The sequence below is a fragment of the Chiloscyllium plagiosum genome, unplaced genomic scaffold (assembly GCF_037043375.1).
Source record: "Chiloscyllium plagiosum isolate Xiang-an unplaced genomic scaffold, Cpla_swu_hap1 HiC_scaffold_35, whole genome shotgun sequence".
NCBI classification, from domain to species: domain Eukaryota; kingdom Metazoa; phylum Chordata; class Chondrichthyes; order Orectolobiformes; family Hemiscylliidae; genus Chiloscyllium; species Chiloscyllium plagiosum.
The window spans coordinates 29,363,171-29,386,260 of NW_028270173.1; the positions used below are offsets into that span (position 1 = coordinate 29,363,171).

General features: G+C 59.6%; 1 protein-coding gene across 1 annotated transcript in view; it reads right to left on the reverse strand.

Annotated features, from left to right (window-relative positions):
* Nucleotides 1-3,089: 3,089 nt before the first annotated feature.
* The window catches only part of LOC122541168 (SH3 domain-binding protein 5-like), an 83,122-nt gene continuing 63,121 nt past the window's right edge, over nucleotides 3,090-23,090 (reverse strand). Inside the window, exons 4-6 of the mRNA XM_087979443.1 lie at nucleotides 18,979-19,140; nucleotides 9,765-9,938; nucleotides 3,090-5,858 (exon numbers count right to left, since the gene is read on the reverse strand). Of these exons, the coding sequence (XP_087835569.1) occupies nucleotides 5,376-5,858; nucleotides 9,765-9,938; nucleotides 18,979-19,140 (819 nt within the window). The 3' untranslated portion in view covers nucleotides 3,090-5,375. The remainder of the gene's footprint in view (nucleotides 5,859-9,764; nucleotides 9,939-18,978; nucleotides 19,141-23,090) is intronic.

A 23,090-nucleotide genomic window follows, 5' to 3' on the forward strand; every position in this document is an offset into this window, starting at 1 on the left:
TTGTAGATCTTTTCTGATCCCTTTCAAGTTTCACAACATCTTTCCGATAAGAAGGAGACCAGAATTGCACGCAACATTCCAACAGTGGCCTAACCAATGTCCTGTACAGCCGCAACATGACCTCCCAACTCCTGTACTCAATACTCTGACCAATAAAGGAAAGCATACCAAATGCTGCCTTCATATTCCTAGCTACCTGTGACTCCACTTTCAAGGAGCTATGAACCTGCAATCCAAGGTCTCTTTGTTCAGCAACACTCTCACATCCCAAGACTGGGGACCGAATGGGTTTGATCTCATTCGGAACGTCTCTGTTGGATGGATGAGCTGGACCACAGCCTCGATTCTGGACGGAGAAGGACAGATGCTGGAAATGCTGGAAATGTGAAATACTGCAGATGCTGGAAATGTGAAATTTAAACGGAAAATGCTGGAGAAGCTCAGCAGGCCTGGCAAGGATGGTATTAAACTGGGAAAGATTTACAACACGTTGCCAGGACTCAAGGGTCTGAGTTAGAGGGAGAGATTGGACAAGCTAGGATTCTTTTCTTTAGAGCGTAGGAGACTGAGGGGGGGAATCTTGAAGTATATAAGATCATCAGAGGCATGGATAGGGTGAATGCATTCAGTCTTTTCCCCAGGGTCGGGGAACCGAGGGCATCAGCTTAAGGTTAGAGGGGAAAGAATAAAATGGAAGTTTCTGTTTTACACAGAGGGTGGTACACATATGGAAGGGACTGCCAGCGGAAGTGATTGAGACGGGCACATTAACAACATCTAAAAGGCATTCGGACAAATACATGGGTAGGGAAGGAAGGATATAGGTTAAGTGCGGGGAAATGGGGTTAGTGCGGATGGACATTTTGGTCAGAGTGGGCCAGTTTGGGCTGAGGAGCTGTCTTCATGCTGTAGGACTGGCTGAGAAACTCAGCAGGTCTGCAGGCAGCAGTGAGGGCAGAAACATGGTCAATGCTTTGACTCCAATGTCTTATTGGTTTCTCCATCAGCAAATTAGATCCTCTTTTCTCCTTTTCATTGCATTCATTCCCATCTCATTCCTCGCCCCTCCACAGTCGGTAGCACAAACCCCACCATTCCTGAGCCCCGAAGAGTCAAAGCTAACTCCAAACGCAATCTCAGCTTCAGAAAGCCGTCAAATTAACAGGAGCTTGTCAAGAATACAAGAACCCGGGGAGACTTTAAGCTGTGCACATGACGGAAAGAAAAATCACCCAGGACGAGGATTTCATAGAACGCTCTCAGGATACTTTCTTGGCACAACGTGTTTCACAGACAACCAGAGAGTAGGCGATACCAGACCGAGCATTGTGCGCTGAGATAAGACTAATTAACCCGTTCAGTAGAGGCACCACGAGGGAGCAGTGACCATAATCAGGGTACGTCCATCCAGTTTGAAGGAGAGAGGCTGGGTGCAAGTCCAACACAGTCAACTGAAAGAAGGACAATCACGAGATAATGAAGGCAGAGCAAATAACATTGATGAATTAGGTGAAGGAAAAAGTCAGTAGAAACAAAGATGCTGGCATTTGAGGGAGATTACAGAAAACAGTCAGACAGCTTCCCACCCAGTCCCAGAGGGAGGGGGGAAGGACAGTGTCTGACCTACTGCCCCACCCAGTCCCAGAGGGAGGTGGGGGAAAGGACAGTGTCTGACCCACTGTCCCACCCAGTCCCAGAGGGAGGGGGGAAAGGACAGTGTCTGACCCACTGTCCCACCCAGTCCCAGAGGGAGGTGGGGGAAAGGACAGTGTCTGACCCACTGTCCCACCCAGTCCCAGAGGGAGGGGGGAAAGGACAGTGTCTGACCCACTGTCCCACCCAGTCCCAGAGGGAGGGGGGGGAAAGGACAGTGTCTGACCCACTGTCCCACCCAGTCCCAGAGGGAGGGGGGGAAGGACAGTGTCTGACCTACTGCCCCACCCAGTCCCAGAGGGAGGGGGGAAAGGACAGTGTCTGACCCACTGTCCCACCCAGTCCCAGAGGGAGGGGGGGGAAAGGACAGTGTCTGACCCACTGTCCCACCCAGTCCCAGAGGGAGGGGGGGAAAGGGCAGTGTCTGACCCACTGTCCCACCCAGTCCCAGAGGGAGGGGGGAAAGGGCAGTGTCTGACCCAGTGTCCCACCCAGTCCCAGGGGAGGGGGAGAAAGGACAGTGTCTGACCCAGTGTCCCACCCAGTCCCAGAGGGAGAGGGGGGAAAGGGCAGTGTCTGACCCAGTGTCCCACCCAGTCCCAGAGGGAGAGGGGGAGAGTGGGAAAGGACAGTGTCTGACGATATGACCCACCCAGTATCTCTCCAGCGAGCAGCAGTTACAGAATACCTGGTTGGGTGGGTTGTCCTCTGAGGAAAGATTGAAGCAGCACTCGAGTTTTGAAGGTGATTTACTGAAACATGTCCGATCCTGATGGGTGTTGTCCGGGCGGATGGGGAGAGGATGTTTCGTTCTGCGGATGAACCTGGAACTGGGAGGGGCACTGTGAAAACTAAAGGGTTGCCCATTTAAGACAGGAATGGATCTTCTTTCAGTATCCCTGCAGTGTGGAAGCAGGCCGTTCGGTCCATCGAGTGCACACTGACACCCGTCCCCCGCTGAAAAGCATCCCACCTGGACCAACCCTATCCCTGTCACCCTGAATTCCCTGTGGCTTAACCCAGCCAGCCTGCACAGCCCTGTGGGGGAGATTTAGCATGGCCAACCAACCCTAACCTGCACATTGTTCGGACTGTGGGAGGAAACCGGAGCAAACCCACGCAGACGCGGGGAGGACGTCCATGTGGAGATTGCACAGTCGCCCCTGGCTGGAATCGAACCCAGGTCCCTGGCACCGAGAGGCAGCAGCGCTAACCACTAAGCCATGTGCCAATTTCTCTCTCCGTGCCGAGCTCTGGAACTCTCCTCCTGAAAAGGCGGAGGGAGAGTGGTTGAACACTGTCAAAAGTGTTTAGCAAGCTACGGCGATCGGGGCAATAAGATCACGGGGGGGGGGGGGGGGGGGAAACGGGTCTAACGGTCTACCCAACACCTAACACACGTTCTACGGCGATCGAGGAAGCGATATCAAGGCAGACAAAGTCACCCAGTTTTATTTTGGAGTCCGCATTATCACACGCGCACACAGACAGATGCGTACAGATATAAAAACAAGTCTATAATAAATACGACTGAGGTACATTGGCACGCCCGCAGTCATTTGACCCGCCTCTCCGAGCGGCAGATCCATCGTGCGAGCAGCGCCAGCCCGGTGTGGCACCAGAAACTGGCAGCAGGAGAAAGCAAGGGCTGGTTCGACCCTCTCCAACTCAAATCCAAACTGTTCTCCCCACCCCCCGCCCCCCGGTTGGCCACTGGATTGTCCCATTGACGTCGCCACCTCACACGCTTCCCCCACCCCACCCCAGTCGGTCAGGGAGGTGTGTGAGGGGGTGAGGGTTGAGGGGGTGGGCAGGGTGCCCGGAGGGTCAAGGTGAAGAACCAGTCCCATCTCTCGTGCCCCTCTCTCTCTTGCCCCTGTGCTGCCCAGCTTGACTGAGGTCAAACGGGAAGGGGGGTGGGGTGCAATAGTCACCACGCCCTCCCTCCCCCCAACCCCCACAGGAAGGGCCGCAGGGCGGAGACAGAGGTGGGAGGCATGGGCTAACCCACCCATACAGGGTGAGGGAGCTCCAGTTGATTTACTGGGTTGGGTGGGTAGGGGGGGGCGTGGTGTACCGGCTGGGGGAGGGGTTGGTTCATCCCTGGGTAGATACAGGAGGGGGACGCCCTCGCTGGTGTATCTCGGGGACAGTGAAGGAGGGTAGATACTGAGTGGGGAAGGGGAGTCAGCCTGGCTGAGTTATCCGGGCGGAGGTATGGAATTGGTGGGGCTGGAATTTCCAGGCCACACTCGCTCCCCTTCCCGGGTCCAGGTACCGTGAAGCTTTCCAACCAACCTCCCCACCCCCCCCCCCCCCCCCAGGTCACTGAAAAAACCGAGAACAGTGAGAACGCGCTGATAACGGCGTAACTCCAACGCTCTCAAAACCAACATGGAGGGCTTCCACCTCAGCCAGTTACTAAAACATAATGGTCATCAAATTCAGCAGCATCAGGCAGGGTAAGGGGCCAGGGGCCAGGCACACTCCCTGAGGTGGGGGGGGCGGGGGGCAGGGAGAAAGGACAGTGTCTGACCCACTGTCCCACCCAGTCCCAGAGGGAGAGGGAGCAGGACAGTGTCTGACCCACTGTCCCATCCAGTCCCAGAGGGAGGGGTGAGGGGAAAAAGGACAGTGTCTGACCCACTATCCCACCCAGTCCCAGAGGCGGGGGGGGGGGGGGGGGGGGGGGGAGGGGGGGAAAGGACAGTGTCTGACCCACTGGATACTAAAGAGCTGGAGTTACTGGAGGCAATATTTTACCGAGACCCTCTGCCCACCATGAACTCAGTGGGGACTAAATTACTCCCTAACTGTGCAAAGTACAATGTTTATTCAGCAGTCTAAGGATAGCTCACTGGCTAATGATATATGCAGTAGTACCTTTCCTTTCCTCAGCAGAGCGTGGATCAGTCCCTAACTGGACAGACCACGTGTTTATTCTGCGAGGGGCGAGGGGCCCTCACTTTGCGAACGCTCAGACCTCCCGGTTTGCCCCAAGTGGATCAGGGCTGTTGGCAGCGATCCTGCAGGCTGGGAGAGGAGGGTGGTGAACCCACTAGGACACGCTGCCTGCTGACTGGGACGGGAATGGCCCACCAAGAGGACGCAGAGGACAGTGTCGGTGCTTATCCCCAACAGGACAACTAACCGTCATCCCCTGTAACCCCCTGGAGAGTTCCTCGCCGTTTACGTTGGGGGTGATGGGGTGGTGGTCGCGGGGAGGGGCCAGGCCAGCAGTGAACCCCGTCTACACCCCCACCACCCCAGCAACCCACCCCGCGTCCACCCCAACCCCCCCCCCCCCACCCCCCCCCCCACCCCCAGCGTGGGTAGGGTCCCCAAGCCCACGATGCCAACCTTCGCCTTTTAGATTGTACCTGGGTGGGGGTGGGGTCCCGTGTCTATGATACAGAGCTGAGTACCTTTGGTGGGGGGGTGTGGGGGAGGAGGGACTGAGTGGTGGGGATAGCAGAGTCGAGCTGGGATGTGCGGGGGTGGGGGGGGGAGGGATAGATTCCCCCACTATCCCCCTCCACCCCCACTCATCTCCCCCCCCCCGACCAAGATGGGGCCAGTATCTACAAAGGCCTAATAAAGAATTGTACGATGGAGCCTCCACGTTCCCACTTCCACCCATCTCCTTGCCCCATGGGTGGGGAGGGGGGTTCCCCCTGAGGCAGGCCTCTCTCTCTCTCTCTCTCTCTCTCCCCTCCACACCCCTACAGGCTGATGCTGCGGTGGTGCTTGAAGGGGAAGGAGCCCCTGCGTGGCCTCCCGGCCTCCAGGCTCACGTCGTCACTGTCCAGGCTCAGGGCGTCCGACAGCTCGCCCAGGTGCTCCACGGAGTCGAACTTCTGCAGGTCCGAGGCGATGGTCTGGAAGCTCAGCACCGACAGGTTGTCCGGGGCCTGGGGCGGGGGCTGGGGTAGGGCCTGCAGCCCCTTCTCCTCCTCCTCCTCCTCCTCCTGCTCCCCCGGCAACGGGTAGGCCGAGGCCTTGCCCACCACCAGCTGCTGCTCCCTCTCGGGGTAGGCCGGCGCAGCCTCGGCTCCCACCGGGGAGGCTCGGCGACAGACCAGCCGTGTCAGCCTCCTGGCGTGGATCTGCTCGCTGATCTGCTCCAGGTTACGCAGCGCCACTGAATACCGGGTCTTGGCCTGGGACACCTGCTTCTCCACGTCCGTCACCTTGGCCTTGTGTTCCTGAGGGGGGGGGTAGGAGACACACGGCGGGGGAAGGGTGGGGGAGGGGAGGTTCGTGATCAGGGGATAGAGGCGACGGCGAGAGTGAGGGGTGGGGAATGGGGCAGGGAGAGAGGGGGCATGGGGAGAGAGGGGGGGCATATGGAGCGGGATGGGAAGGGTAAGGGCAGAGTGGTTTGGTGGTGGAGAAGGGGTGGGTGTATGGGATGGGGAGGGTAAGGGGAGGTGGTGTGGGTAGAGGAGGGGGGGGAACAGCGTGGGTGGGTGGGGTGTGGGAGTGGTGGATGACAGGGTGCACAGAGCCGCGGTGGGGGGGGGGGGGGGGGGGAACGGCGAGAGCGATATGAAGATAGAGTGAGTGATAGAGTAAGGAGGGAGAGAGAGAGATCACATTTCAGCTTTAAGATTAGAGCGGTGCTGGAAAAGGGTGATGAAGAGCTTATGCCCGAAAGGTTGATTCTCCTGCTCCTTGGATGCTGCCTGACCTGCTGCGCTTTTCCAGCACCACACTTTTCAACTCTGGTCTCCAACATCTGCAGTCCTCACCCACGCCACATTCCACATTTGACAAATGTTCCCATCCAGTGAAAGGTCATCGAGCCAATTTTCTGTTTTTCTCTCTCTCTCTCTCCCTCACCTACCCCCCGTCCCCTCCCACGGACAGGGCCTGGCCTGCTGCGAAATTCCCCACTTTTATCTGCCCTCTTCCAGATTTGTCGCCTCTGTGCTCTGTTTGCTTCGGCGATGCTGTGGGGACAGAGGGCTGAGCAATCTCAGACACGGGCCAAGGGGCAGATTGGGGCCCTTTGGTTAGGCCTGAGATAAGGAGTCGTGTGTCTTGGGTTGCGTGAGTTGGGGGGTGTGAATGCAGAATATTTTGGAGTTCCCTTGACCCCCCCCCCCCCCACCCTCCCACCAGGGGGCTGTGGATGCTCCATCGTTGGGTGTGCTTAAGACAAGGTTTGAGGGGGGGGGTGGGAAACACAGATAGATTTCTCCTCCCACTCTCCCCCACTGCACAACACCTGGACTCCAGTAGTAGGGGGAACATAGGAAAAGGTGGGGGGAGGAAATGATCACCACACTTACAGCTTCAGCAGGAACGTGCAAAACAATAGCTGGGAAAATTCAGGACCTGCCCTCTGGATCTGAAATTGGCGGGGTCTCAGAGAGAGAGAGAGAGAGAGAGATCACCTCCAGTCCTCCCGCCCCCCACTCACGGATCCAAAAACGATGATGTAGAGGAGCCGGTGTTGGACTGGGGCAGACAATGTTAAAAACCAGGGTACAGTCCAACAAGTGTCTCAGGACTGGGATACAGACAGAGTGTAACCTCATACCTGTAATACAGTGCCTGAGCTGAGATGTCACCCTTTTTGTTTTAATAAAACCTCAAGTTATCTCGAGAATGTGACTTGAGAGACAATTCTCTGGGAATTGCTTATTAATGAACCGAAACCTGCAACCCATTCTAAAAGATGAAAGACCTAACAGCAACCTAGGTTTGGGCAGAAGTGAGGACCGCAGATGCTGGAGTTATCAGAGTCAAGGTGAGAGTGGTGCTGGAAAAGCACAGCAGGTCAGGCAGCATCCCAGGAGCAGGGAAATCGAAGTCTCGGACATTCTTCATGAAGGGTTCTTGCCTGAAACGTCGATTTCCCTGCTCCTCGGATGGTGCCTGAGCTGCTGTGCTTTTCCAGCACCACTCTAATCTTGACAGCAATCTAGGACTGTTCAATGTATTGTTTCAGTTGCATGACACTGTGCTATAAATTCTGTATCTTATGACCCTGCTCCACAGCTACCCCAATGAAGGAGCAGCGCTCCGAAAGCTAGTGCTTCCAAATAAATCTGTTGGACTATAACCTGGTGTTGTGTGATTTTTAACTCTATCTAAATAGGCCAGAGAGTGAGCGGAGATGTGATCGAGATGTGAAACATGATGAGGGACACAGATGAGGCAGGCATTTCGCATCATTGGAGGGGTCATTGACTCGGGGGTCCTAGATATAAGATACGGCATGGAAATCTTAAGAGGGGACGTGAGGATTTTTATTTTCACTCAGAGTTAGGAATCTAGAACTCACTGCCCATGAAGGGATCAAGCCCTCATGACGTTGGAGTAACATTCAGATGGGCACTTGGTGTGATCCCAAGGCATACAGGGCTACACGCTGGAAAACGGGATGAGAATACGGGCGGCACGGTGGCTCAGTGGTTTGCAGCTGCCTCACAGCGCCAGAGACCCGGGTTCAATCCCAGCCTCGGGCGACTCTCTGTGTGGAGTTTGCACATTCTCCCCGTGTCTGCGTGGGTTTCCTCCGGGTGCTCCGGTTTCCTCCCACAGTCCAAAGATGTGCAGGTCAGGTGGATTGGCCATGCTAAATTGCCTGTAGTGTTAAGTGAAGGGGTAAATGTAGGGGAATGGGTCTGGGTGGGTTACGCTTCGGCGGGTCGGTGTGGATTTGTTGGGCCAAAGGGCCTGTTTCCACACTGTAAGTAATCTAAGTAACAGTGAGGTGGTTGTTTGGGACCTGCGCAGACCCCAGGGGCCGAAGGACCTTTTACTGTGTTGCAAGATCTCTGTGACCCCAGTCTCTGTCCGCCACACTAACTCAGTCGAGAGTGTGGTGCTGGAAAAGCACAGCCGGTCAGGCAGCATCCGAGGAGCAGGAGAATCGACATTTCAGGCATAAGCCCTTCATCAGGAATGAGGCTTGTGGGCCGGGGTCTGAGAGATAAATGGGATGAGGGGGTCGGGTAGCTGGGAAAGTGATGGGTGGATGAAGGTGGGGGAGGTGGTGATAGGTCAGAGGGGAGAGTGATGGACGGGTCTGGAGGGCGGTGCAGAGTTGGAGGCTTGGGACTGGGATAGAGTGGGGGGGGGAGGGGAAATGAGGAAGGTGTCGAAATCCACATTGATCCCTTGTGGTTGCAGGGTCCCAAGACGGAATATGAGGCATCCCTCCTCCAGGCGTCGGGTGGGAAGGGTTTGGCGATGGAGGAGGCCCAGGACCCGCATGACCTTGGCGGAGTCCGGAGGGGGAGCTGAAGGGTTGGTGGGTGGGGCGTCCCAGAGATGTTCTCTGAAACGATTCACAAGAAGGGTACTGATGTAGAGGAGATCACATTGGGTACCACAGATGCAGTAGATGGCATTGGTGGAGGTGCAGGTAAATTTCTGATGGATGTGGAAGGATCCCTTGGGGCCTTGGATGGAGGTGAGGGAGGAGGTGTGGGCACAGGTTTTGCACGTCCTGCGGTGGCAGGGGAAGGTGCCGGGAATGGAGCGTGGGCTGGTGGGGGGGGCGTGGACCTGAGGAGGGAGTCACAGAGGGAGTGGTCTCTCCAGAACGCTGATAGGGGTGGGGAGGGAAGTATATCTCAGACGGTGGGGTCCGTTTGGGGGCGGTGGAAGGGACGGAGGATGATGCGTTGTATGCGGAGGGTGGTGGGGGTGAAAGGTGAGGACCTGGGGGGGGTGGGGGGGTTCAGTCCTTGTTGCGTTGGGAGATGTGGGGTTCAAGGACAGTGGTGCGTGATGTGGAGGAGATGTGGGAAGAGAATTGCGATCGTGGAAGGCGGCCATCTGGGACTTTGAGTGGAATTGGTCATCCTGAGAACAATTAGGGCAGAGCCGGATGAATTGGGAATAAGGGATGGCGTGTTTTTTTACAGGAGGTAGGGTGGGAGGAGGTGTAGTCTAGGTAGCTGTGGGAGTCGGTGGGCTTGTATATGTCTGTGGTTAGTCAGTCACCAGATGGAGAGGTCCAGGGTCCCGATGTTGTACCCAGTGTGGTCTCCTCTACATCGGGGCAACAAGACCCCTTTGTGTGTGTGTGTGTGTGTCCTCACTGTCCCCTAGCTGTCACCAAACTAACTCAGGAAATAAATTGCACAGTCTACCTCCAGAATCTGGTTGAACTGGGCTTTCAGCTCGAAGTAGGGTTTGGATTTGATGATCACCCTTTTGAGGGACTTCTGCAGCTCCTGCACCCGATCCTCTGCTTCCTGGCACATCTGGGTGACCCGCTGGTGCTCCCGCTCACTCCGCAACCTCTCCTCCTCCGCCTCGTTCACCTGGCATGGCACGGGCAATGGGACACAGTGAGTGGCAATATGCCAGGGCATAGGAGATCACACACGCACACAGAGACACACAGACAGACACACACACACACTCTCACAGACAGGCATGCACACTCACAGACACACACACACACACACGTATGCACATTCACAGACACACATGCACGAACACACTCACAGGTATGCACACTCACAGACACACACACACAGGCACGCACACTCACAGGCACGCACACTCACAGGCACGCACACAGACACACACACAGATACACATTCACAGACACACACGCACACACACACACACAGACACACACATAGACACACATAGACACACACATAGACACACACACAGACACACACACAGACACACACACAGACACAGACACAGACACAGACACAGACACACACACACAGACAGAAAGACACACGTCCCCTCAGCCAACACTCTTCCAGGACCAGGCCAATCGGCCCATCACAAATCTCCTAGCTGGAGGACAGTGAAGCAAGATACTCAGAGCATAAGGGATGGCCGATGGGTGCCCCCTGTGCTGTGGTGCCAATGGATTGGATTACAATCTGCCCTGACTCAGTGTGAGGGGACCCCAGTGCATACCCTCCCCACCCTGTCCCAGTGTGAGGGGTAACCAGTGCACACTCCCTCCCTGCCCTGTCCCAGTGCAAGAGGTCCCAGTGCACACCCTCCCACCCTATGCCAGTGCAAGTGTGACTAATCTTCTGGAATTTTTTGAGGATGTAACTCTGAAGATGGACAAGGGAGATCCAGTAGATGTAGTGTATCTGGACTTTCAGAAAGCTTTTGATAAAGTCCCACATAGGAGGTTAGTGAGCAAAATTAGGGCGCATGGTATTGGGGGCAAAGTACTAACTTGGATTGAAAGTTGGTTAGCTGACAGGAAACAAAGAGTAGTGATAAACGGCTCCATTTCGGAATGGCAGGCAGTGACCAGTGGGGTACCGCAGGGATCAGTGCTGGGACCGCAGCTTTTTACAATATATATTAATGATATAGAAGATGGTATTAGTAATAACATTAGCAAATTTGCTGATGATACTAAGCTGGGTGGCAGGGTGAAATGTGAGGAGGATGTTAGGAGATTACAGGGTGACCTGGACACGTTAGGTGAGTGGTCAGATGCATGGCAGATGCAGTTTAATGTGGATAAATGTATGGTTATCCACTTTGGTGGCAAGAACAGGAAGGCAGATTACTACCGAAACGGAATCAATTTAGGTAAAGGGGCAGTACATAGAGATCTGGGTGTTCTTGTACACCAGTCAATGAAGGTAAGCATGCAGGTACAGCAGGTAGTGAAGAAGGCTAATAGCATGCTGGCCTTCATAACAAGAGGGATTGAGTATAGAAGCAAAGAGGTTCTTCTGCAGCTGTACAGGGCCCTGGTGAGACCACACCTGGAGTACTGTGTGCAGTTCTGGTCTCCAAATTTGAGGAAAGACATTCTGGCTATTGAGGGAGTGCAGTGTAGGTTCACGAGGTCAATTCCTGGAATGGCGGGATTACCTTACACTGAAAGACTGGAGCGACTGGGCTTGTATACCCTTGAGTTTAGAAGACTGAGAGGGGATCTGATTGAGATATATAAGATTATTAAAGGATTGGACACTCTGGCAGCAGGAAACATGTTTCCGCTGATGGGTGAGTGCCGAACCAGGGGACACAGCTTAAAAATACGGGGTAGACCATTTAGGACAGAGATGAGGAGAAACGTCTTCATCCAGAGAGTGGTGGCTGTGTGGAATGCTCTGCCCCAGAGGGCAGTGGAGGGCCAGTCTCTGGATTCATTTAAGAAAGAGTTGGATAGAGCTCTCAAGGATTGTGGAATGAAGGGTTATGGAGATAAGGCAGGAACAGGATACTGATTAAGGATGATCAGCCATGATCATATTGAATGGTGGTGCAGGCTCGAAGGGCAGAATAGCCTACTCCTGCACCTATTGTCTATTGTCCCCAGTGCACACACCCTCCCCACCCTGTCCCAGTGCGAGGGGTCCCCAGTGCACGCACCCTCCCCACCCTGTCCCAGTGCGAGGGGTCCCCAGTGCACACTCACTCCCCGCCCTGTCCCAGTGCGAGGGGTCCCCAGTGCACGCACCCTCCCCACCCTGTCCCAGTGCGAGGGGTCCCCAGTGCACACTCACTCCCCACCCTGTCCCAGAGTGAGAGGTCCCTAGTGCACACTCCGTCCCCACCCTGTCCCAGTGCGAGGGGTACCCAGTGCACACTCACTCCCCACCCTGTCCCAGTGCGAGGGGTCCCCAGTGCACACTCACTCCCCACCCTGTCCCAGTGCACACACTCTCCGCACCCTGTCCCAGAGCGAAGGGTCCATGCACGCACCTTCCCCACCCTGTCCCAGTGTGAGGAGTCCCCAGTGCATACCTTCCCCTCCCTGTCCCAGTGCGAGAGGTCCCCAGTGCACACTCACTCCCCACCCAGTCCCAGTGCGAGGGGTCCCTAGTGCACACACTCTCCCCACCCTGTCCCAGTGTGAGGGGCACCCAGTGCACACACTCTCCCCACCCTGTCCCAGTGTGAGGGGGCCCCAGTGCACACTCACTCCCCACCCTGTCCCAGTGCGAGGGGGCCCCAGTGCACACACTCTCCGCACCCTGTCCCAGTGCGAGGGGTCCGTGCACACACCCTCCGCACCCTGTCCCAGTGCAAGGGCTCCCCAGTGCTCACCCTCCCCACCCTGTCCCAGTGTGAGGGGTCTCGAGTGCACACACTCTCCGCACCCTGTCCCAGTGCGAGGGGTCCGTGCACACACTCTCCCCACCCTGTCCCAGTGTGAGGGGGCCCCAGTGCACACACTCTCCCCACCCTGTCCCAGTGTGAGGGGGCCCCAGTGCACACACTCTCCCCACCCTGTCCCAGTGTGAGGGGGCCCCAGTGCACACACTCTCCGCACCCTGTCCCAGTGCGAGGGGTCCGTGCACACACCCTCCCCACCCTGTCCCAGTGCGAGGGGTCCGTGCACACACCCTCCCCACCCTGTCCCAGTACGAAGGGTCTCCAGTGCACAATCACTCCCCACCCTGTCCCAGTGTGAGGAGTCCCCAGTGCACACTCACTCCCCACCCTGTCCCAGTGCGAGGGGTCCCCAGTGCACACTCACTCCACACCCTGTCCCAGTGTGAGGGGCCCCCAGGGCACACTCACTCCCCACCCTGTCCCAGTGTGTGGAGTCCCCAGTGCACACACCCTCCGCACCCTGTCCCAGTGCGAGGGGTCCCCAGTGCACTCAACCTCCCCACCCTGTCCCAATGTGAGGAGTCCCCAGTGCACACTCACTCCCCACCCTGTCCCAGTGCGAGGGGTCCCCAGCGCACACTCACTCCCCACCCTGTCCCAGTGCGAGGGGTCCCCAGTGCACTCAACCTCCCCACCCTGTCCCAGTGCGAGGGGTCTCCAGTGCACACACCCTCCCCACCCTGTCCCAGTGCGAGGGGTCCCCAGCGCACAATCACTCCCCACCCTGTCCCAGTGTGAAGAGTCCACAGTGCACACTCACTCCCCACCCTGTCCCAGTGCGAGGGGTCCCCAGTGCACACTCACTCCCCACCCTGTCCCAGTGTGAGGAGTCCCCAGTGCACACTCACTCCCCACCCTGTCCCAGTGCGAGGGGTCCCCAGTGCACACTCACTCCCCACCCTGTCCCAGTGCGAGGGGTCCCCAGTGCACACACTCTCCGCCCATGTCCCAGTGCGAGGGGTCCCCATTGCACACCCTCTCCACCCTGTCCCAGTGCGAGGGGTCCCTAGTGCACACACTCTCCCCACCCTGTCCCAGTGTGAGGGGCCCCCAGTGCACACACTCTCCCCACCCTGTCCCAGTGTGAGGGGGCCCCAGTGCACACACTCTCCCCACCCTGTCCCAGTGTGAGGGGGCCCCAGTGCACACACTCTCCCTACCCTGTCCCAGTGCAAGGGGTCCGTGCACAAACCTTCCGCACCCTGTCCCAGTGCAAGGGCTCCCCAGTGCTCACCCTCCCCACTCTGTCCCAGTGTGAGGGGTCTCCAGTGCACACACTCTCCGCACCCTGTCCCAGTGCGAGGGGTCCGTGCACGCACCCTCCGCACCCTGTCCCAGTGCAAGGGCTCTCCACTGCTCACCCTCCTCACCCTGTCCCAGTGTGAGGTGGCCCCAGTGCACACACCCTGCCCACCCTGTCCCAGTGTGAGGGGTCCACAGTGCACACACCCGCCCCACCCTGTCCCAGTGTGAGGGGTCCCCAGTGCACACACTCCCCCCACCCTGTCCCAGTGCGAGAGGTCCCCAGTGCACACACTCACTCCCCACCCTGTCCCAGTGCGAGGGGTCCCCAGTGCACACACTCTCTGCACCCTGTCCCAGTTTGAGGGGTCACCAGTGCACACTCACTCCCCACCCTGTCCCAGTGCGAGGGGTCCCTAGTGCTCACACCCTCCCCACCCTGTCCCAGTGCGAGGGGTCCCCAGTGAACACACCCTCACCGCCCTGTCCCAGTGCGAGGGGTCCCCAGTGCACACACCCTCCCCACCCTGTCCCAGTGCGAAGGGTCTCCAGTGCACACACCCTCCCCACCCTGTCCCAGTGTGAGGGGCCCCCAGAGCACACACTCTCCCCACCCTGTCCCAGTGTGAGGGGGCCCCAGTGCACACACTCTCCCCACCCTGTCACAGTGTGAGGGGGCCCCAGTGCACACACTCTCCCCACCCTGTCCCAGTGCAAGGGGTCCGTGCACAAACCTTCCGCACCCTGTCCCAGTGCAAGGGCTCCCCAGTGCTCACCCTCCCCACTCTGTCCCAGTGTGAGGGGTCTCCAGTGCACACACTCTCCGCACCCTGTCCCAGTGCAAGGGGTCCGTGCACGCACCCTCCGCACCCTGTCCCAGTGCAAGGGCTCTCCACTGCTCACCCTCCTCACCCTGTCCCAGTGCGAGGGGTCCCCAGTGCACACACTCTCTGCACCCTGTCCCAGTGCGAGGGGTCCCCAGTGCACACACTCACTGCACCCTGTCCCAGTGCGAGGGGTCCCCAGTGCACACACTCTCTGCACCGTGCCCCAGTGCGAGGGGTCCCCAGTGCACACACTCTCTGCACCGTGCCCCAGTGCGAGGGGTCCCCAGTGCACACACTCTCTGCACCCTGTCCCAGTGCGAGGGGTCCCCAGTGCACACACTCTCTGCACCGTGCCCCAGTGCGAGGGGTCCCCAGTGCACACACTCTCTGCACCCTGTCCCAGTGCGAGTTGTCCCCAGTGCACACACTCTCTGCACCCTGTCCCAGTGCGAGGGGTCCCCAGTGCACACACTCTCTGCACCCTGTCCCAGTGCGAGGGGTCCCCAGTGCACACACTCCCCGCACCCTGTCCCAGTGCGAGGGGTCCCCAGTGCACACACCCTCTGCATCCTGTCCCAGTGCGAGGGGTCCCCAGTGCGCACACTCTCTGCACCCTGTCCCAGTGCGAGGGGTCCCCAGTGCACACACTCTCTGCACCCTGTCCCAGTGCGAGGGGTCCCCAGTGCACACACTATCTGCACCCTGTCCCAGTGCGAGGGGTCCCCAGTGCACACACTCTCTGCACCCTGTCCCAGTGCGAGGTGTCCCCAGTGCACACACTCTCTGCACCCTGTCCCAGTGTGAGGGGTCCCCAGTGCACACACTCTCTGCACCCTGTCCCAGTGCGAGGGGTCTCCAGTGCACACACTCTCTGCACCCTGTCCCAGTGCGAGGGGTCCCCAGTGCACACTCACTCCCGCCCTGTCCCAGTGCGAGGGGTCCCCAGTGCACACACTCTCTGCACCCTGTCCCAGTGCGAGGGGTCCCCAGTGCACACTCACTCCCGCCCTGTCCCAGTGCGAGGGGTCCCCAGTGCACACTCACTCCCCACCCTGTCCCAGTGTGAGGAGTCCACAGTGCACACTCACTCCCCACCCTGTCCCAGTGCGAGGGGTCCCCAGTGCACACTCACTCCCCACCCTGTCCCAGTGCGAGGGGTCCCCAGTGCACACACTCTCTGCACCCTGTCCCAGTGCGAGGGGTCCCCAGTGCACACACTCTCTGCACCCTGTCCCAGTGTGAGGAGTCCACAGTGCACACTCACTCCCCACCCTGTCCCAGTGCGAGGGGTCCCCAGTGCACACTCACTCCCGCCCTGTCCCAGTGCGAGGGGTCCCCAGTGCACACTCACTCCCGCCCTGTCCCAGTGCGAGGGGTCCACAGTGCACACACCCGCCCCACCCTGTCCCAGTGTGAGGGGTCCCCAGTGCACACACTCCCCCCACCCTGTCCCAGTGCGAGAGGTCCCCAGTGCACACACTCACTCCCCACCCTGTCCCAGTGCGAGGGGTCCCCAGTGCACACACTCTCTGCACCCTGTTCCAGTTTGAGGGGTCACCAGTGCACACTCACTCCCCACCCTGTCCCAGTGCGAGGGGTCCCTAGTGCTCACACCCTCCCCACCCTGTCCCAGTGCGAGGGGTCCCCAGTGAACACACCCTCACCGCCCTGTCCCAGTGCGAGGGGTCCCCAGTGCACACACCCTCCCCACCCTGTCCCAGTGCGAAGGGTCTCCAGTGCACACACCCTCCCCACCCTGTCCCAGTGTGAGGGGCCCCCAGTGCACACACTCTCCCCACCCTGTCCCAGTGTGAGGGGGCCCCAGTGCACACACTCTCCCCACCCTGTCACAGTGTGAGGGGGCCCCAGTGCACACACTCTCCCCACCCTGTCCCAGTGCAAGGGGTCCGTGCACAAACCTTCCGCACCCTGTCCCAGTGCAAGGGCTCCCCAGTGCTCACCCTCCCCACTCTGTCCCAGTGTGAGGGGTCTCCAGTGCACACACTCTCCGCACCCTGTCCCAGTGCAAGGGGTCCGTGCACGCACCCTCCGCACCCTGTCCCAGTGCAAGGGCTCTCCACTGCTCACCCTCCTCACCCTGTCCCAGTGCGAGGGGTCCCCAGTGCACACACTCTCTGCACCCTGTCCCAGTGCGAGGGGTCCCCAGTGCACACACTCTCTGCACCGTGCCCCAGTGCGAGGGGTCCCCAGTGCACACACTCTCTGCACCGTGCCCCAGTGCGAGGGGTCCCCAGTGCACACACTCTCTGCACCCTGTCCCAGTGCGAGGGGTCCCCAGTGCACACACTCTCTGCACCGTGCCCCAGTGCGAGGGATCCCCAGTGCACACACTCTCTGCACCCTGTCCCAGTGCGAGTTGTCCCCAGTGCACACACTCTCTGCACCCTGTCCCAGTGCGAGGGGTCCCCAGTGCACACACTCTCTGCACCCTGTCCCAGTGCGAGGGGTCCCCAGTGCACACACTCCCCGCACCCTGTCCCAGTGCGAGGGGTCCCCAGTGCACACACCCTCTGCATCCTGTCCCAGTGCGAGGGGTCCCCAGTGCGCACACTCTCTGCACCCTGTCCCAGTGCGAGGGGTCCCCAGTGCACACACTCTCTGCACCCTGTCCCAGTGCGAGGGGTCCCCAGTGCACACACTATCTGCACCCTGTCCCAGTGCGAGGGGTCCCCAGTGCACACACTCTCTGCACCCTGTCCCAGTGCGAGGTGTCCCCAGTGCACACACTCTCTGCACCCTGTCCCAGTGTGAGGGGTCCCCAGTGCACACACTCTCTGCACCCTGTCCCAGTGCGAGGGGTCTCCAGTGCACACACTCTCTGCACCCTGTCCCAGTGCGAGGGGTCCCCAGTGCACACTCACTCCCGCCCTGTCCCAGTGCGAGGGGTCCCCAGTGCACACACTCTCTGCACCCTGTCCCAGTGCGAGGGGTCCCCAGTGCACACTCACTCCCGCCCTGTCCCAGTGCGAGGGGTCCCCAGTGCACACTCACTCCCCACCCTGTCCCAGTGTGAGGAGTCCACAGTGCACACTCACTCCCCACCCTGTCCCAGTGCGAGGGGTCCCCAGTGCACACTCACTCCCCACCCTGTCCCAGTGCGAGGGGTCCCCAGTGCACACACTCTCTGCACCCTGTCCCAGTGCGAGGGGTCCCCAGTGCACACACTCTCTGCACCCTGTCCCAGTGTGAGGAGTCCACAGTGCACACTCACTCCCCACCCTGTCCCAGTGCGAGGGGTCCCCAGTGCACACTCACTCCCGCCCTGTCCCAGTGCGAGGGGTCCCCAGTGCACACTCACTCCCGCCCTGTCCCAGTGCGAGGGGTCCCCAGTGCACACTCACTCCCCGCCCTGTCCCAGTGCGAGGGGTCCCCAGTGCACACACTCTCTGCACCCTGTCCCAGTGCGAGGGGTCCCCAGTGCACACTCACTCCCCACCCTGTCCCAGTGCGAGGGGTCCCCAGTGCACACTCACTCCCCGCCCTGTCCCAGTGCGAGGGGTCCCCAGTGCACACACTCTCTGCACCCTGTCCCAGTGCGAGGGGTCCCCAGTGCACACTCACTCCCCACCCTGTCCCAGGGCGAGGGGTCCCGAGTGCACACTCACTCCCCGCCCTGTCCCAGTGCGAGGGGTCCCCAGTGCACACTCACTCCCCGCCCTGTCCCAGTGCGAGGGGTCCCCAGTGCACACTCACTCCCCGCCCTGTCCCAGTGCGAGGGGTCCCCAGTGCACACTCACTCCCCGCCCTGTCCCAGTGCGAGGGGTCCCGAGTGCACACTCACTCCCCACCCTGTCCCAGGGCGAGGGGTCCCGAGTGCACACTCACTCCCCGCCCTGTCCCAGTGCGAGGGGTCCCCAGTGCACACTCCCCTCTGTCCCGGGGGGGGGGTTGGGCTGCGGGGGAGGTGATATGGGGAATGGGTGGGGGGGTGTGGTGGAAGCGGGATGGGGTTTGGGAGATGGCGTGTGACAGGGAGGGGGTGTGGGGTGAGACACGTGGGGGGGTTGGGGGAGGGGGTGAGATGGGGAGGGGGTGTGGGGTGAGACACGTGGGGTGGTTGGGGGAGGGGGTGAGATGGGGAGAGACGGTGGGGGTGGCGGAGAATTGTTCTTTCCCGAGGGGGGGCCGCAGGGTGTGAGGGTGGGGTTACCTTGGAGGTGGCATGGTTCAGCATCTCCTGCCACGTGGGGTCCAGCCTGTTGCGGTCCGCCATCAATCCTTGCTCAGCCACGTAGACCATCTCCCGGGCAGCGTTGTGCATACTGACCGCCCTCTCGTACCGCAGGGCTGCTCTCTGGGTCTCCTGCTGGGCCTGCACCGCACGGGAGAGACATGGAGGGGGAGAGATGGGGCTCAGACACAGCACACACAGCAGGATACCCACATAAACACCCACACAAATCTCCAACACACCCCTCAATAGAGCCCAAACCCCCACACCCAAACCCCAAATCCCCACACCCTCACACCCAAACCCCAAATCCCCACACCCTCACACCCAAACCCCAAATCCCCACACCCTCACACCCAAACCCCAAATCCCCACACCCCCACACCCAAACCCCAAATCCCCACACCCACACACCCAAACCCCAAATCCCCACACCCACACACCCAAACCCCAAATCCCCACACCCTCACACCCAAACCCCCACACCCTCACACCCAAACCCCAAATCCCCACACCCTCACACCCAAACCCCAAATCCTCACACCCTCACACCCAAACCCCAAATCCCCACACCCTCACACCCAAACCCCAAATCCTCACACCCTAACCCCAAATCCCCACACCCTCACACCCAAACCCCAAATCCTCACACCCAAACCCCAAATCCCCACACCCTCACACCCAAACCCCAAATCCCCACACCCTCACACCCAAACCCCAAATCCTCACACCCTAACCCCAAATCCCCACACCGCACCCCAAACCCCAAATCCCCACACCCTCACACCCAAACCCCAAATCCCCACACCCTCACACCCAAACCCCAAATCCCCACACCCACACACCCAAACCCCAAATCCCCACACCCTCACACCCAAACCCCCACACCCTCACACCCAAACCCCAAATCCCCACACCCACACACCCAAACCCCAAATCCCCACACCCCCACACCCAAACCCCAAATCCCCACACCCACACACCCAAACCCCAAATCCCCACACCCTCACACCCAAACCCCAAATCCCCACACCCTCACACCCAAACCCCAAATCCCCACACCCTCACACCCAAACCCCAAATCCCCACACCCTCACACCCAAACCCCAAATCCCCACACCCTCACACCCAAACCCCAAATCCCCACACCCTCACACCCAAACCCCAAACCCCCACACCCTCACACCCAAACCCCAAATCCCCACACCCTCACACCCAAACCCCAAATCCCCACACCCTCACACCCAAACCCCAAATCCCCACACCGCACCCCACACCCTCACACCCAAACCCCAAATCCCCACACCCTCACACCCAAACCCCAAATCCCCACACCCTCACACCCAAACCCCAAATCTCCACACCCTCACACCCAAACCCCAAATCCCCACACCGCACCCCAAGTCCCCACACCCAAACCCCAAATCCCCACACCCTCACACTCAAACCCCAAATCCCCACACCGCACCCCAAACCCTCACACCCAAACCCCAAATCCCCACACCCTCAAACCCAAACCCCAAATCCCCACACCCTCACACCCAAACCCCAAATCCCCACACCCTCACACCCAAACCCCAAATCCCCACACCGCACCCCAAACCCTCACACCCAAACCCCAAATCCCCACACCCTCACACCCAAACCCCAAATCCCCACACCCTCACACCCAAACCCCAAATCCCCACACCGCACCCCACACCCTCACACCCAAACCCCAAATCCCCACACCCTCACACCCAAACCCCAAATCCCCACACCCTCACACCCAAACCCCAAATCCCCACACCCTCACACCCAAACCCCAAATCCCCAAACCCTCACACCCAAACCCCAAATCCCCACACCCTCACACCGCACCCCAAACCCTCACACCCAAATCCCAAACCCCCACACCGCACCCCAAACCCTCACACCCAAACCCCAAATCCCCACACCCTCACACCCAAACCCCAAATCCCCACACCCTCACACCTAAACCCCAAATCCCAAATCCCCACACCCCACCCCAAACCCTCACACCCAAACCCCCACACCGCACCCCAAACCCTCCCACCCAAACCCCAAATCCCCACACCACACCCCACACCCACACACCCAAACCCCCACACCCCACCGCACACACTCACACCCAAACCCCAAATCCCCACACACAATCCCCAAATCCCCACACCGCACCCCACACCCTCACACCCAAACACCCACACCTCACACCACACCCTCACACCCAAACCCCAAATCCCCACACCCCACCCCAAACCCCCACACCCCACTCCAAACCCTCACACCCAAACCCCAAATCCCCACACCTTCATACCCAAACCCCCACACCCCACCCCACACCCTCACACTCTCACACCCAAACCCCAAATCCCCACACCCCACCCCACACCCTCACACCCAAACCCCAAATCCCACCCCACACCCTCACACCCAAACCCCAAATCCCCACACCCCACCCCAAACCCTCCCACCCCAAACCCCAAATCCCCACACCCCACCCCAAACCCCAAATCCCCACACCCCAAACCCCCACACCCCACCCCAAACCGTCCCACCGCAAACCCTAAAACCCCACACCCCACCCCAAACCACAAATCCCCACACCCCACCCCAAACCCTCCCACTCTAAACCCCAAAACCCCACACCCCACCCCAAGCCGCCACACCCCATCCCAAACCCCAAATCCCCACACCCCAAAACCCCACACCAAATCCCAAAACCCCACAGCCCAACCCAAACCCCAAAACCGCACACCACATCCGAAACCCCCCCACCCAAACCCCAAATCCCCACATCCCACCCCAAACTCTCCCACCCAAACCCCAAAATCCCCACATCCCATCCCAAACCCAGCCACCCAAGCCCCAAATCCCCACACCCCACCCCAAATCCCCACACCCCATCCCACACCCTCCCACCCCAAAACCCAAAACCTCACACCCCACCCCAAACCCTCCCACCCCAAACCCCAAATCCCAACACCCCACCCCAAACCCCAAATCCCCACACCCCACCCCACATCCTCCCACCCCAAACCCCAAATCCCAACACCCCACCCCAAACCCCAAATCCCCACACCCCAAACCTCAAATCCCCACACCCCACCCCAAACCCTCCCACCTCAAACCCCAAAACCACACACCCCACCCCAAACCCTCCCACCTCAAACCCCAAAACCCCACACCCCACCCCAAACCCTCCCACCCCAAACCCCAAAACCCCACACCCCACCACAAACCCCAAAACCTCACAACCAACCCCAAACCCCCACACCCCAACTCTAAACCCCAAATCCCCACAACCCCCACCCAAACCCCAAATCCCCACACCCCCCACCCAAACCCCAAATCCCCACACCCCCCACCCAAACCCCAAATCACCACACCCCCCCAAACCCCAAATCCCCACACCCCCCACCCAAACCCCAAATCCCCACACCCCTCACCCAAACCCCAAATCCCCACAACCCCCACCCAAACCCCAAATCCCCACAACCCCCACCCAAACCCCAAATCCCCACAACCCCCACCCAAACCCCAAATCCCCACACCCCACCCCAAACCCTCCCATCCAAACCCCAAATCCCCACACCCCACCCCAAACCCTCCCACCCAAACCCCAAATCCCAACACCCCACCCCAAACCCTCCCACCCAAACCCCAAATCCCAACACCCTACCCCAAACCCTCCCACCCCAAACCCCAAATCCCCACACCCCAAACCTCAAATCCCCACACCCCACCCGAAACCCTCCCGCCCAAATCCCAAATCCCCACACCCCACCCCAAACCCTCAAATTCCCACACCCCACCCCAAACCCCCACATCCCACCCCAAACCCTCCCGCCCAAACCCCAAATCCCCACACAGCCCCCAAACCCTCCCACCCAAACCCCAAATCCCCACACCTCATCCCAAACCCTCCTGCCCAAACCCCAAAACCCCATCCCCACCCCAAACCCTCCCACCCAAACACCAAATCCCCACACCCCACCCCAAACCCCACACCCCACCCCAACACCAAATCCCCACACCCCACCCCAAACCCCACACCCCACCCCAAACCCCAAATCCCCACATCACAAACA